Genomic DNA, 17,357 nt, shown 5'->3' with positions numbered 1-17,357 from the left:
AAAAATTACACAATTGGAGTGTGTGTGTGTGTGTGTGTGTGTGTGTGTGTGTGTGTGTGTGTGTGTGTGTGTGTGTGTGTGTGTGTGTGTGTGTGTGTGTGCGCGTGCGTGTGCATGTGTGTGTGTGTGTGTCTGTCGCCATTTTCTCAGAGATGGTTGAACTGATCTTTGTCAATTTTGCAGAGGTTTGTCAGTGAGTGCCAGGGAGTATTTTAGGCAAAAATAAATAACGAAAGAAATGCAAAATAAATAAATTAAAAGTTCGTTTTTTTTTATTATTGCTACATCGTGCTGAAGTCTTTTTGATTAATGACAGTTATATCCAAGTACACATACGTATAAATAAATACAAAATAATTACCAGACATTTAAATACAAATCAAACCTCTTCTGGAAGTGGTTGAAGTTAGCAGTACATCAACTTCTTCATCCTAAATGGTACTACATTTATAGATTGGGATTAAAACCTAACCCAGAAACATCAACGGCACATTCACGAGCATCCATTTGATGAATAGCATCAAATTCCACTTCTAAGGTAACACTGTGACAATGCCTCTTAGTCAATAATCTGAAGTTGTTTACAAAGTCTTGTTACCCCCTCCGCAGAACCTGATAAATTAATATAATGAACAAACAAGAGGTAAAAATGTAAACCATGAATTCACAAATAAAAAACAAAATATTAACATGAATATCTATATATATATATATATATATATATATATATATATATATATATATATATATATATATATATATATATATCCAATGGGACCATAATCTGTGCAGAGCGTTGGTGTTGCTGAAGCAGTCTCCTTAGCTATTGGACACAATCCTGGACAGGTCACCTCTCCATCACAGGATACCAGCAAGCTGGCACTCATTTTGCCAACCTCAAAAGGATGACAGGCAGAATCAACCCCACCCGGTATTAATTCAACAGCCAAGTGGGAATTGAACTCAGGGTCCTCAGATCACAAGCCCACCACCATAACCATTAAGCCAACACCATACATACATACATACATACATACATACATACATACATACATACATACATTACATACATACACAAACATACATACATACATACTTACATACATTACATACATACACAAACATACATACATACATACATACATTACATACATACACAAACATATATACATACATGCATACATACACACATACGTACATACACACATACGTACATACACATACAAACATACATACATACACATACATACTGTATATACATACATACATATATATATATATATATATATATATATATATATATATATATATATATATATATATATATATATATATATATATATACATATATATATATATATATGATCCTCGTGGAGGATCTCAAAGTCTTACTCACGTTGTTCTTCATCTTCTTCTTGTGGACTTTTTTGTTTCACAGCCTACAGTTTTCATCGAAACTTCCTGAAACTTGGCATATATATGTAAAAATACCCTGCGCAAACAGTAACGATCTCCGATTTTGAAAATTCCTCCTAGAAAAAAAAAGTTATGACGTCAAAATATCTCTGCTAATGGAAATCGCCAAAAAAATTATCTCCGAAACTCGGCAAGCTTTTTGAATTCTGTTTGTGGGAATCGAACAGGGCATTAGCAGAGATTAATTACCACACATATGATACATCACTATGAAGTCAGATCAATTTTTATGACGTCATTCCTATTTTTTGACATTTTTAGATCCTTGTGAAGGATCTCAAAGTCTTACTCACGTTGTTGTTCTTGTGGACTTTTTTTGTTTCACAGCCTACAGTTTTCATCGAAACTTCCTGAAACTTGGCGTATATATGTAAAAATATCCTGCGCAGACAGTAACCATCTCCGATTTTGAAAATTCCTCCTAGAAAAAAAGTTTTGACGTCAAAATATCTACGCTAATGGTAATCGCCCAAAAAAATTATCTCCGAAACTAGGCAAGCTTTTGAATTCTGTTTGCTGGAATCGAACAAGGCATGAGCAGAGATGAATTACCGCACATATGATACATCATTATGACGTCATATCCATTTTTATGACGTCATTCCTATTTTTTGACATTTTTTGTTTCACAACCCAGAGTTTTCGTCGGATCTTCGTGAAACTTGCCATGTATATGCAGAAAGCCCACGCGCGGGCAGTAACCATCTCCGATTTTGGAAATTCTTCCTCAAAAAAAAGTTGATGTCATAATATCGCCGCTGATGGAAATCACCTATACCATTATCTCCGAAACTAGGCAAGCTGTTTGAATTTTGTTTGCGAGAATCAAGCCGGGCATTAGCACAGATAATTTATCGCAAACTGATACATCACAATGACGTCATATTCGTTTTTATGACGTCATCATTAAGAGGACAAGGATCTTAGCTCATTTGAGCTTGTTTCACTTTTTGTTGCCTTATAGCCTGGAATTAAATTTCATTAAATCAGACTTTTTCCACATTTATTTAACATCGTAACCCACAACTTCGAAGAGAAAAACAAATTGTACAAATTTCAGAAAATTAATAAAAAATACAAAACTAGAATATCTTGGCTGGATAAGTGTCCACCACCCTGATTTACGACTTGGTGGAAGCACCTTTGACAACAATTACAGCTGTGAGTCTGTTGGGATAGGTCTATAGCAACTTTGCACACCTTGATTGGGCAATATTTACTCATTCTTCCGCACAAAACTGTTCAAGCTCAGTCAAGTTGTGTGGGGAGCGTTGATGGACAGCAATCTTCAAGTCATACCACAGATTTTTGATTGGATTTAGGTCGGGACTCTGACTGGGCCACTCAAGGACATTTATCTTTTTGTTCCTTTAGCACTCCAGTGTAGCTTTGGCTGTGTGCTTCGGGTCATTGTCATGCTGAAAGGTGAACTTCTGTCCCAATTTCAGCTTTCTTGCAAAAGGCAACAGGTTTTATTCTAGGATTTTTCTGTATTTTTCTCCTTCAATTTTCTCTTCGAACCTTGACAAGTGCCCCATTCCCTACTGATGGGAAACATCCCCATAATATGATACTACCACCACCATGCTTCACAGTAGGGATGGTGTTCTTTGGGTGATGTGTTGTGTTGGGTTTTCGCCAAATGTAACGTTTTGCATTTAGGCCAAAAAGTTCCATCTTGGTTTCATCAGACATAAAAAAATTGCCACATGGTTTCAGTATCTCCGGAGTGTTTTTTGAATACCTAAAAAGGGACTCAAGGTTGGCTTTTTTGAGGATGACGACCTTCTTGCCACCCTTACCATATAGGCCAGACTTGTGGAGTGCTTGGGATATTGTTGCCACATGCACATAGTGCCCAGTATTTGCCATAAAGGCAAATAGCTCTTTCAAAGTTGACATTGGCCTCTTGTTGGCCTCTCGGATCGGTCTACTCCTTGCTTGGTCATCCAGTTTGGAGGGATGACCTGGTCAAGGCAGGGTCTTGGTAGTACCTTATGCCTTCCACTTCTTAATGATTGTCTTGACTGTGCTCCAAGGGATATTCAAGGCCTTTTACATGTTTTGATAACCATCTCCTGATCTGTGCCTTTGCACAACTTTATCCCAGAGTTCTTTTGGAAGCTCATTGGTGCTCATGTTTGAGTCTTTGCTGTGAAATGCACTACCCAGCAGAGGAAACCTATAGGAACAGCTGATTTTATTATGAAATAATCGGAGTTATAATTTAACACAGGTAGAGGCCAATTAACTTGGTGTGTGATTTTGAAAGTGATTGGTTACATCTGAGCTAACTTACAATTGCTATTATAAGTTGGGTGGACACTTATCCAACCAAGATATTCTAGTTTTGTGTTTTTAATTAATTTTCTGAAATTTGTAGAACTTGTTTTTCACTTGGAAGTTGTGGGTTATGATGTGTAAATGAAGGTGGAAAAAGTCTGATTTAATGTAATTTAATTCCAGGCTATAAGGCAACAAAAGGTGAAAAAATTTGAAAGGGTGTGTAGACTTCCCATAGGCATTGTATGTGGATCACCACAATCTGCATACGAAATGATGCGATTATCATTGAAAAAAAAAGCTTAATGTTAGATATATTTTGTTATTGTAGAGGTGTGAATATAATCCATCTGTGTAATAAAATTTACCCTCGCCAGAGGAGAGTGTATTGCATTTATTCCTTTCGTTTGTCTGTTTGTTACTTGGCTAAACAAAAATATATTTTGACAAGTATGTTGATCGCCTCCGTTTGCTTGTGTGTTTGTGTGTGTGTTTATGTGTTTGTGTGTGTGTTTATGTGTTTGTGTGTGTGTTTATGTGTTTGTGTGTGTTTATGTGTTTGTGTGTGTTATGTGTTTGTGTGTTTGTTTGTCTGTCCGCTCGCCTCCAGCCAAAACCACTCAACCAATCATTCTGAAATTTTCAGAGATTAATGCCACCGACCTGTAACGGTCTCGCATTGAAGTTTCGTAAAATTCGGTCGACCAAAAGGTCTACATAGGCCAATAGGCGGATTTGAGCCAAATTTTCTAAAACCCTCAAATTCCATCCGATTGACTTCAAATTTGAACAGTATTTGCATATCGGGTCAGTGAATTCAACCACATATTAGATTGAGGTTATCATAGGTCAAAAGGTCAACATATGTCATATGGTCAACCCCAAGAAGGCCAAATCTTTGAATTGTTTCTAAAATTGTCAATTTTCATCCGATTGACATGAAATTTGAGGATCGTTTGCATTGCAGGTCACTAAATTCAACCACCTATTAATTTTGAGATCAACTTTGGCCAAAAGACCAAATTGGGTCATATTTTCTAAAATCCTCAATTTTCATCTGATTGACATGAAATATGAAGACCATTTGCAGATGAGGTTAAAGAACTCAACCACCTATTAATTGTGAGGTAAGAATAGACCAAAAGGTCAACATAGGCCAAATTTTATAAAATCCTCGATTTTCATCCGATTAACTTGAAATTTGAAGAGTATTTGCATATCAGGTCAATTTAATCAACCACCTATTAATTTTGAGGTAAACATAGGCCAAAAGGTCAAAATAGGCCAAAAGGCTAATTTGGGCCAAATTTTCTGAAATCCTCAATTTTCAACCAATTAACTTGAAATTTGAAGAGCATTTTCATGTCAGATCACTGAATTCAGCGACCAATTCATTTTTAGGTCAAATGGTCAACACAGGCCTAATTTCTAAAATTGATAGATAGGGCCAAAAACTAAATATATCACTATATCTGAAAAAGTTGTGGATGAGTTGAATAGATGACAAGAACAAGTGGATTGGATTTTGGTTCAGATCCAGCCCATCAGTGGGATACAAAACATGAACGGTTCCACCTAGCAGAGGTATGCACTCGACTTTGTGCTGTTTTGCCAAGATGTCACTCTATGAGTGATTTTTCATTTGTCTGTCTGTCTGTTTGTTTGTCCACACAGAACTTTTATGTTATTCTCTGCAAACACTTGTCGTATTGAGACGAAATTTTCACTATTGGTGTAACTCCTCATGTCGAATGTTTTAATGATAATTATGACATCATAGGTCACGTGGTGTGGCAGCCATATTGGAAAAACAGAAAAATATTGGACTTCTGTCTCTCTTAAACCGCACGAAGGAAAAAATTGAAACTTGGCACATAGCAAGTACTCCTCATGGGGAATAATTGTGATTTTTATAATGTCATAGGTGCCTTCATTATGATGTCATAATTGCATCTGTAGAACATCACATCCAATCAGGATGAAAATTGTTGAGGGTCATCGAGGGATAAAATGGTGCACAGAAAAAAATTAATGACATCATCATTCACGTAATTCGGCAGCCATATTGTTTAAGGAAAAAAAAAACCTTCAAAAGTCTTCTTCTCTGAAGTGGCTGAACAACAAGAGGCGAAACTTTACACGTATGACCACCTGTCCATGAGGAACAAAAGGTTCACACATATGATATCATAGGTCACATGGTTTGGCAGCCATATTGGATTTACCCTAAAACCTATAAAAAATACACCACTCAAAAGAAGTCCTCGTGAGGGTCTGCAATCTCTGATTGCTCTTTTTTTTGTTTTAATACTTCCTTCAGTTGATTTGGGGGAAAGTTTGGATATGTATTGCTTTTGGAATGGTACTCATGATTCTGGCCTGGTTTGGTTGAGTCCACATTTACAATAGATTTATTTTCAAAATAAAACGATTAATGGTTTATATATTTTTAAATTTTGGGTTGCGTGTACTAACCCAGAGACAGAGTAACTTCCTCGTTTTGGAATCACCATTATGGCCTCAGCAGTTATTGAGGTAGGTCTGTCTACAGTTTTACATTGTTTTGAGAGGAGAACAAACAGAAGAAGTACAAATTGTCATTTTGGTGATCTTTCGATGTGGTACTTTTGTGATGTATTCTGTTGTCTTTTTAAGTCTTGGTTGTTCAGAAAACGCATAAGAATAAATGTTGTGACTTTCAAACGCTTATGACCACTCATTATGAGTTTATGAGTGTATTGTTGTGTCCACATTTGAATGGATGGCCATTGTTTTCCTGTATCATCCCTCTATATGGAGTACTACCATATTCGATGATAATATATGTGGGGTCGTATTATGGAGTTATACAATGTGAATAAAACATTAAGAGACAAATAATATTTCAATTTATAGAGTATGTTGATACTGTGTGAGATTGAAGTAGGTATATGTTGAATGTCGTCATTCCAGGTCAAATATTTATGGATAATTATGTCGAGAAACTTTGTACTTGCTTTCCTTTCAAGTGACTTACCATCAGTTTTTACAACAGGATATTGATAATTATTTAGCCATCTATAACTCTTGAAATGAATAAAATTTGTCTTCTTTCGATTCAGAGATAACGTATTACTCGTAAACCATAGAGAAAGGTTTGGTAAATCAGTATTTGGCATTCTGATAAGAGTGGAAATATTTGAGTGGGAACAAAAGACATTTATATCATCTGCAAAAGAGTATATTGTCATAGAGTGGATGTTTTGGAGATATTACTTATGTAATTTAACAACAGAAGGGGCCTAATATGGATCCTTGGGGAACTCCACATTTTACAAGTACTGTTTCAGAATCAGTGGAATCATAACATGTATTTTTTTTCTATGTTACAGATAATTTTAAAATCAATTAAGAGCAATTCCTCTGACTCCATAAGATTGTAATTTCCATAAAAGGATAGTTTGATCAAGAGAATCAAAAGCCTTGCTAAGATCTATAAAAACACCAATGACATGGCTATGATCTGCCAAGGCACTCATTAATCTGTCATATAATTGTGCAAGTGCCAAATATATGGAGTGCAACTTTTTCAACTCAAATTGATCTAAATTTAGCAAATCATTTCGAGCAAGAAAACCATATAACTTATTGTAAACAATTCTTTCTAAAATTTTAGATTTACTGGGTATAATTGATATTGGTCGGGAGTTACAAATAGAAGAGGAGTCTTATTCAGCAACCACCTTTATACAAGACTATATATATATATATATATATATATATATATATATATATATATATATATATATATATATATATATATATATATATATATATGTATTTATATATATATATATGTATTTATATATATATGTATTTATATATAGATATATATATATATATATATATATATATACATATATAATTATATATACATATATAATTATATATACATATATAATTATATATACATATATATATATATATATATATATATATGTACATATATACATATATATATGCATATGTAATTATATATACATATATAATTATATATACATATATATATATATGTAATTATATATACATATATAATTATATATATATATATATATATATATATATATATATCTTCTTCTTCTTCTTCTTTCGGCTGCTCCCATTCGGGGTCGCCACAGCGGATCATCCATATGATCCGCATAGTGATTTGGCACATTTTTACACCGGATGCCCTTCCTGACGCAACCCTGGTCGCCTCTTGCGACACAGGGATCTGGTACACCTATTTTAACCGGGGTATACACCGGCCCAGTACACTGGTACTCATTTCGCCGACCTCGGAAGGATGACAGGCTGAGTCAACCCCCTGGTGTATTAATTCAGTGGCTCAACGGGGCTTGAACTCAGGACCTTTTGGATCCTAAGCCGCTGCCCTAACCACTGCGCCAACACCAGGTATATATAATTATATATATATATATATATATATATATATATATACATACATACATACATACATACATACATACATACATACATACATACATACATACATACATACATACATACATACATACATACAGGGTGTGCTTCTACATTGGATTGGGTAAGCATATGGACCGTGCTTTCCCATTGTCTCGGGTCGCTCACTTGCATTTTATTTTTCATTTATTTATTTTCATTTATTTATATTTTCATTTATGGATGTTTTCCAATGGTTCTGTGATTTTTTTCCTGGTATATCGGCTTCTATGTCTGTCGGCACACAAAATCACCGTGCTTCCCCATTGTCTCAGGTCACTCACCTGCATTTTTTTCATTTATTTATATTTTCATTTCTGGATGTTGTCCGATGATTCTGTGAATTTTTCCGGTGTACCAGCTTCGATGTCCATTGGCATGCAAAATTTCAGCCTTCTACATCACCCGGAAGGTACGGATCTTTAATATCAGTCAGTGAGTCAGTGCTTAGAAAGAGCTTTATGTAATACTAGCGGGGTGTGCTTATACATTGTGTAAGCATACGAACTGCGTTTCCCCATTGTCTCGGGTCGCTCACCTGCATTTTACTTTTTAGTTTTTAAATTCTCATATACTTTTTCATTTTTTACATTTTCATATATTAATGTTGTACAATAATTCTGTGATTTTTGCCTGGTGTATCAGCTTCAATGTCTGTCGGCACACAAAATTACTGTGCTTACCCATTGTCTCCGGTCACTCACTTGCAATCTTTTAAAAAACAATTTCAAATATTTATATTTTAATTTATGAATGTTTTATGATGATTTTATGATTTTCCTGGTTCAATATCCATTGGCATGAAAAATTTCAGCTTTCTACATCACCCGATAGGTCCCGATCTTTAATATCAGTCAGTCAGGTCAGTCAGTCAGTGGTTAGAAAGAGCTTTTATATATAATGATATATATATATATATACATTTATTTATTTATTTACATATTTATGTGGAGTTGCTCGTGCTTTGATAATATTATTCAATAAAGCTGTTCACTGTGCCACAGAGAAAACAGCCTAATTGATGCAGCACTATGATGTTTCCATGAAACTGTTTACATGTATTGCGTGTGCCGCAGATTGGAAACCTCAAGAACTATTTTCACTTTCACCACAAAGGCGTTATGAAGCGCTCCGTGGGAAAGAGCCGTGGTCCACACATGTTCATCCACTCAGATCCAAAGGTAATGGCTTGGGGTATAAATAATGGGAGAGAGAGAGAGAGAGAGAGAGAGAGAGAGAGAGAGAGAGAGAGAGAGAGAGAGAGAGAGAGAGAGAGAGAGAGAGAGAGAGAGAGAGAGAGAGAGAGAGAGAGAGAGAGAGAGAGAGAGAGAGAGAGAGAGAGAGAGAGAGAGAGAGAGAGAGAGAGAGAGAGAGAGAGAGAGAGAGAGAGAGAGAGAGAGAGAGAGAGAGAGAGAGAGAGAGAGAGAGAGAGAGAGAGAGAGAGAGAGAGAGAGAGAGAGAGAGAGAGAGAGAGAGAGAGAGAGAGAGAGAGAGAGAGAGAGAGAGAGAGAGAGAGAGAGAGAGAGAGAGAGAGAGAGAGAGAGAGAGAGAGAGAGAGAGAGAGAGAGAGAGAGAGAGAGAGAGAGAGAGAGAGAGAGAGAGAGAGAGAGAGAGAGAGAGAGAGAGAGAGAGAGAGAGAGAGAGAGAGAGAGAGAGAGAGAGAGAGAGAGAGAGAGAGAGAGAGAGAGAGAGAGAGAGAGAGAGACAGAGAGAGAGAAATAGAAAGCAATAGAAAGCAAATGTATGTCACCCCAAGTGTGTTCTGATGGTGTCAAGATACAGTAAAATCTGTTTCCAAAATTTGTATTTCCATAATTTGTCACTGACTTGGACATCCTGTGGTCAAACTTCCATGCCAAAAGCATGTTGTTTCTGTGGTGTAGTGAGCCTGCGGGGGCAGGGCATGATGTGGGGAGCGTGGCGGAGGAGTGGTTTTGGAGTGGTCACGTGATTGCACGGGATATAGGAGTGCGCGTCGCCTGAGGCGTGGTTGTAGTTGCTGTAGCCGTTGTGGCCTGTAGAGCCTGGAAATCGTGTGGCTTGTAGAGTGCATCGAGTACGCAATAAAGTGGAGTTACGGGCAACGTACGCTCACGCTCTCGCTCGTGGCAATAAAGCAGGGTTGTGCTGTTCCCCCGCTCGTGTCTGCCTTGGAGCACCTCTGTCACGACATTACATTTGGCGACGAGTCTGTTCGGATCGGCGTGTGCAGAGTGGTTGGGTTATTGGAGTGCGGCAGCGAGTAACTCAGCGCATTCCGCGCAGTTCGAGGTCTACACCGGGCGGGGTCCGGAGGAGCGCATCGCGAGGAGCGCATCACGAGTTTCGCGCGCCGCATGCACAGGCTTCGGGGCCAGGCGTCTCGCCGTCACGGAGGGCTCAAGCATGGCAGAAGGTCGGGGCACGGCGCACGGACGCGCGCCCGTCTTCATCAGAGATGACTTTGAATTGTTTTCTGAACAGTTGGGCTGCTATTTCCACACGAATGATGTGGACGATGAAAGCAAGCGCAAATCGATCTTGCTCGCCTCGCGATCAATGGAACATTGTCGGCTGCTGAGTGATTTGTGGACGACGGCCGCGCTCGGGGTTCATTTTATTACTGCTTTGCGAACCTCAGGAATGGTTTCTGCGAGGTCACGGCTAAAGGACGAGGGCATGAAGTTCAGCTCAGACGCGGCGTCGGACGTCGCGCAAGCTCTGAGGAATGCCCGGGGTCTCGGTGGTCGGTGCGCAGCAGATGGTCCGAGAGTCAGCGCGGTGTTCCAGGCGCGCACGGCCACGCGCACGGTCTTCGGCGCGGGTCGTGGCCAAGCGTTGCAATGCAGTCAATCGGACGGCGGTCTGAGCACTCGGGGACGTCTACGGTGTGTGTGCCGAGAGTCATTGCCCATCATAACGGTCATGGATCGCGGTGTGCGAAGCGACCCTTACGTCCCGGGTCGAGACCTACTGCCGGTACGGTGTTCGGTGCATGGCGTACACTTTGACACCCCAGGTCGAGTCTTGCAGCCTGGGTGCAGCCTCCGGTGACCCGGAGCGGGAGATGCGGCCGATGTTAAACCTGTCTTCAATTGGTCCGGAGGTGACAACATCAATGACAGTGGAGGTTGAGATGATCGGGGCACTGATGCTGCCAATGTTGAACCTGGTTCCAATTGGTCCGACGGTGACAGGACCAATGCCAGTGGAGGTCGAGATGATCGGGGCACTGATCGGGTGGCGAGTTGAGTCCACTCGTGCTACCCTCGCATTGCACGCGTATGCCGGTGAAGCGCTGCCGGCGGTTGGCGGGGCACACGTCTTGGTTGCCCATCAGGGTCAGCGGGTTGCGCTCCCACGGTTTGTGGTGCGAGGGGAGGGGCTCGCAGTTCCTGTTTCGGAGTTCGTACCTCCAGGTGCACCTGTGCCTCCTTCGGGGCACGTACCTCCGTGTGGGCCCGGGCCTCCCTCGAGACTCGAGGGCGAGGTTCTGGCGGCAGGAGCCGCAACGAAGCAACGGGAGCGGCCGTTCATTGCTTCCTGCGACGATGATGTACGGTTCTGGAGCAAAGGGAGCCATGCCAGCCGCGATGAGCTCTCGCGCTTCCGCTGTGCTCATGGTGCAATGCGCGCCCGTGTCGTTCAGGCGATTTCAGCGGGGAATTGCAGCGAGCCCATCGCGTTCAAGAAGTTCGCGGATCGCGACTGTCGACGACAAGCAGGTCATCGCTACGTCGCGACGACAACCGAGAGACGGACACGTGATGTGATTCATGGGTTGCTGTTCGTTGCGTATTTGATTTTCATTGCTCAAGTGATGCAGTTTAACGTTGTTGAAATAAATGCCGACAGTTCGTGTGTGAGAATATGTTTGGCTGGGATCAGTCGATGGGATGTTCGATATGGCCGATGTGATATGAAGGTTTTGGGGGCGATCGTGGCAAATAAAGAGGTTTTACTGGCCTCCAGCTGGGAGGGCAGCCCACGGTTCGTTACCCTGTCATGTGTGGGGATTATATTGGGAGAACACGCTGTACGAAAAGGGGAGTTTGCATCTGCGCAAACGATGTTCTTGTTGCTTTATGACATGACCGGATTTGATGTGTGGTTTTGTATGGGGTTGCTAGGATTGCAGCCGACTAATTGCCGGTTCGACTCGTGTGGGGGTCTCAGAGGGTGACTCAGAGCCGGGGCTGGTTCGCTGTTCAGCGTTACCCCCACCCCTGGCTTCGGCGAGGTCAGACGTGCCTGGCACCCGGGGCGCAACTCTCTGTTCTCGCCCGGTGCCGTTTGGACGTACGTTGGAATCTCGGCTGATTGTAATGCGTGGGTTTGGTATGGGACTGATGGTGCGCCCAGCCGACGGCGCTGTTCAGCATCACCGCCCAAGGCCGGACGGGCTTGGCGCCGGGTGGCACAAACCTCTGTTCTCGACAAGGTCGGCTGCGCTGGTGCCACGGGGCTTCCAGACAACGGGCTTCCGGGCTCGGAATGTTTATCTGGTTCGGGTCTGTCTGGGGGAGTTGTGCCGCCTTGTCGGCCGGGGGCGTGTGATGGTGCCGGGGGAGGTTTGCTCAGGAGGTCGCAGCGACCTCGCCGGAGGGCGTGTAAGCATGAGCCACCTGGGGGCGCTTCTGCTGCGTAGAGATGCTGTGCTTCCCGCCTTGCTTCTTGATATCTGTAACGTGGTCAGGGTTTTTGTGGGTTCATCGTGCAACTCAGTCTTCGGGACCTGTCCATTGCAGTTCCACTCGCTCGCATCGACATGTTATATGGTGTGATGTGCCTATGCTTTTTGGTTATTATCGTTTTTGTACCTCTCTGCTTTTATATCATGGTATTCTGTGCTGGTTATGCTTATTATGATGATGGTCATTTTATAATCATAGTTTTAGGAGGGAGGAGTGTGGTGTAGTGAGCCTGCGGGGGCAGGGCATGATGTGGGGAGCGTGGCGGAGGAGTGGTTTTGGAGTGGTCACGTGATTGCACGGGATATAGGAGTGCGCGCCGCCTGAGGCGTGGTTGTAGTTGCTCTAGCCATTGTGGCCTGTGGAGCCTGTAAGTCGTGTGGCTTGTAGAGTGCATCGAGTACGCAATAAAGTGGAGTTACGGGCAACGTACGCTCACGCTCTCGCTCGTGGCAATAAAGCAGGGTTGTGCTGTTCCCCCGCTCGTGTCTGCCTTGGAGCACCTCTGTCACGACATTACAGTTTCAACTATTTTAGGAGGTTACTAAGTGTTTACTAGAAAGTGACATCTCCAGCATAGTTTATATTTGTCACGTCCTAATTCTTCTTACAAGCACTAGTGGTGCTCATCTCTCTAACCACCCCCCAACATCACTATCATCGTCATCATCATAATCATCATCATAGTCATCTTTACCTGGACTTCACTCTCAATATTAAAAGTGCTGAAAAGTATTTTTGTTCAGTCATCGGTATTGTATTTAAACATGTTTCCCATGTTTATTGAAGGCATAGGATGCGTAGTTTACCCACCCAGCATGACCGTGGCTATGGAACTTAAACCCCCTTTTTTCCATAGGCCTTTAGTTCAACCAACCGTGGATTTACCAACTATGGGGTTTTGCAGGAACCTAACCCCCATGGTTGACCAGCGATACCTGTATACAGTAGATTACGTACTTCCGGTTCCGAATGAGCTGTTCAGTTGAGATTCCACTGTATTTTTTAAATCGGTCCTGGGCAACATCGGAGAGTCTTGCGGGCAACATTTGTTGAGGAGTGCTTGTCTGGAGAGAGGGCCCTGATTTCATGTTTGATATTGAGGGCCTCTATCCATTGTTGGGAGAGTAGAAGCAACATGTCCAAGGTAGAGTAATGTAACTGAATCCAAATTGATGATCTGAGATGAGGTCATTGGAGAAAAGGAAGGACTTTGTGTCAACAGCGATAATGGATTCCATGACCTGATGATTGGAAGCAAGTGTACAGGACTGGAGTTAAGTGGATGAGTTTTTGTACCTTTTCTATGCAGAGCAATAATGTTTGCTGATTTTCAAACAGATGGCAGATGACCTTGAGCAAATGAGAGGGTGAATAGAACAGAAAGAGGGTGAGCAAGAGCAGAGGAGCAGGTTTATTGAACACTTGGGCTGATGCCGACTGGACCGGTTGCAGAATCTGAGTTGAGGTTTGACAGCAAACTCTCCACCTTGTCAGGAGAAAAGGACACAGAGTCCAGGAACAGCTGGGTGCAACTGGGTAAAGTGGGTACAGTAAGCGATGGGTTTGGGACACAAGATTTAGAAGCAAACACGGAGTTTCTTTTTGCTGGCAGTGTCAGCTGTGCAGCCATTTGAGGTAAGGGAGGGGATGGAGGGGGAACATACACCAGAAACAGATTTAACTTGACACCACCAGGATTTGGAGACGTGAGAGACAGGTTTGAGAATTCAAACTTGAGATAAGAAAGTTGTTGTTTTCTAGCTCTCCTGAGGGTAGACACGCACTTGTTCCAAGATTTGTGGAAGGAACTGAGATTACCTTCAGTAGGATTTGCCTTCCATGAGGCGAAGGCAAGTTGTTTCAGACTACTGTCTCGCCGCAAGCTTCAGTGTCCCATGGGCGGGAGGAAAGGTATGACAACTGTAGACGAGATGGGATAAATCTATGCATGAGAGAGAGCAAATTTCATGGAAAGAATTCCCAGGAGGAGATGATGTCAGAGAATAGAAATGCGAGACCAGTCTAGAAGTTTGATGGCTGCTTGAAGTCCCTGCCAGTCAGCCTAAGTGAAATGCCAGACTTGATGGCGGTGAGGTGGTTCTCTAATGACAGCCAGAGAGATGTCCACTTTGACAAGCATATGGTCAGATGAACTGATTAAAGTGGAGGAAGAACAGCAGATATTTTCAGGGAAATTTGTCAAAATTAGATCCAGAAGAGATGGAGTACAGCTGACTGAGATCCGGGTTGGGAAGTTGACAGATTGTGTCAGTCCCATTGAGTCGCAGAAGTCCTTTGCTGAAGTGCCATGGCAGGTGAGGGAGGTACCCACATACAGCCAACTGGCATGATGACAATTGAAATCACCACATATGAGGAAGAGAGAGTTGGGATGAGAGGATAGAAGTTGGTCCATGTTTTTGGAGAGCAAGATATCAATGGAGTCATCACTGTTTGGTGGACAGTACAACACACATAAAAACATGAGGTGGGAGTGGAGGGGAAGCTGTAGACAGATGTATTCCGGGGGCAGTGCATGGAGAGTGAGGAATAGAGTTTTTGATGAAGAGAGCAACCCCGCTGCCAGGACAAGGCTCATGTCTGTCATATCGGAGAAGGGAAGAACCGGGAAGAGATACCCGGGAATCAGAGACGTCTTGATAGAGGAAGGTTTCTGTGAAGTAGATTATGTCTGGTTTGTCAGTGGGAATCTGTATGGAAAGATCTGTCAGGTTAGAGTGAAGGTCCTGTATCTTTGAGGTCCACACTGCTAAGGAAGAGGCAGGGGAGGAGGCTTTGGGTGCAGGGCAGGGTAGGGGAGGGCAGGATGATGGAGGAGAGGGAGAGGTAGGGAGAGTTGTTGAGAATGTGTGGGGGATTGCAGAAGAGCAAGGGGAGAGGGCCGGAAGAGGAGGATGACAAAGTCTCAGAGGTGATGAGATGAGGTCTCTCCCAAAACCACTCCATGGACAAAAGTGAAACTTGGCACATGCAAAGTACTCCCCATGGGAAAGTGTGAATTTTGATGATGTCCTAGGAGGCTTCATTATGATGTCATAATTGCGTATGTCAAATGCTTTTTCCAATCAGTATGAAAAATTTTAAGGGTCATCTCAGACTAAGTTGTTGTTGTTGTTCATCTTTCGGCTGCTCCCGTTAGGGGTCGCCACAGCGGATCATCCGTTATGATCCGCATACTGATTTGGCACAGGTTTTACGCCGGATGCCCTTCCTGACGCAACCCTGGTCGCATCTTGCGACACAGGGATCAGGATTTGGGTTTCACCATGATTCCGGGCTGCTCTACACCCTGCCCAGTGCAGAGCCCCCGTCCTCAAGCGATCCTCCAACCCAAGCCTCCGAGTAGCCGGATTACAGGCGCACGCCACTACGCCCGGTATCTCAGACTAAGTTGTATGAGGGAAAAATATTAATGATGTCATCGGTCATGTGGTTTGGCAGCCTTTTTTGCTTTTTCTTTGTTCAACATAAAAACCTTTTAAAATCTTCTCCGAAACGGGTGAACAGATCGAGGCAAAACTTTATAGGAATGATCGCCTATCCATGAGGAACAAAAATTTCTCCAAGTATGATGCGAAAGGTCGCATGGTTTGGCAGCCATATTGGATTTACCCTCAAACCTTTAAAAATCATCTTCTCCAGAACGGTTGGACAGGTCGAAGGGAAACTTCACACACATGTTCCCCAAGCCTTGGGGATACCAAGGTGTTCATGAATAATTGATAGGTCACATGGTCTGGCTGGCATATTGGATTGAACAGAAATTGTAAAAAATAATTATTTTTCTTGAACAGCTTCATCAATCGGTGTGAAATGTCACAATTACGATCTAGTGGTCATGGGGAATATATGTTTTAAATTTCAACCTGATCATACTCATGGTTTGACAGCCAGAATTATTTCATATTTTGAATCAGGGTTCAGGGATTTAAATCAAACTTCGTACAAGTATGTATAATGATGTAATAATATGTATGGAGGCATATCTGGTGATGTCACGATGGTGAAAAGTACCCTTCTAGTTCAATATACTTTTTATATTGATTTAAATATCATGGAGGAACTTGTAATGTATCACATGAAGGGCCGACACAGACATTAATCGACATCAGTGCATTTTGTATGAATTGCATGGTCATTCGTAGACAATGGGCAAACACATCCGGTATATGGGATTTGAACATGTCTTGAATGTTTTCAATTAGGCCAAAATAAAACGAGCCTTTAATGGCTGCTACTCTTTTTTTTAAATACGGTTTTGGCCTCTTTAAAACTTTAAAATACTATCCCAAATTCCAAAGACATTGCAATACCAGTCCACGACTTTCGGAATCAAACCGAAAATAAAAAACAGACTTTGAGTGAACTCCATCACCGAGTAATCTCTGCATCACATGACATATG

The 17,357-nt window shown here is 41.9% G+C and overlaps 1 protein-coding gene across 2 annotated transcripts in view; it reads left to right on the top strand.

Annotated features, from left to right (window-relative positions):
• The window catches only part of LOC147017616 (proprotein convertase subtilisin/kexin type 6-like), a 141,759-nt gene that overhangs the window by 28,290 nt on the left and 96,112 nt on the right, over positions 1-17,357 (top strand). For both annotated transcript variants that reach the window (XM_085847373.1, XM_085847374.1), the window contains exon 2: positions 9,336-9,440. In XM_085847373.1, the coding sequence (XP_085703499.1) occupies positions 9,336-9,440 (105 nt within the window). The remainder of the gene's footprint in view (positions 1-9,335; positions 9,441-17,357) is intronic.

Source organism: Eptatretus burgeri, chromosome 11 (genome assembly GCF_056783735.1).
Source record: "Eptatretus burgeri isolate ZD-2024b chromosome 11, Ebu_testis_v1, whole genome shotgun sequence".
In the NCBI taxonomy this organism is placed as follows: Eukaryota; Metazoa; Chordata; class Myxini; order Myxiniformes; family Myxinidae; genus Eptatretus; species Eptatretus burgeri.
This window is presented reverse-complemented; position numbering and strand designations above follow the sequence as displayed.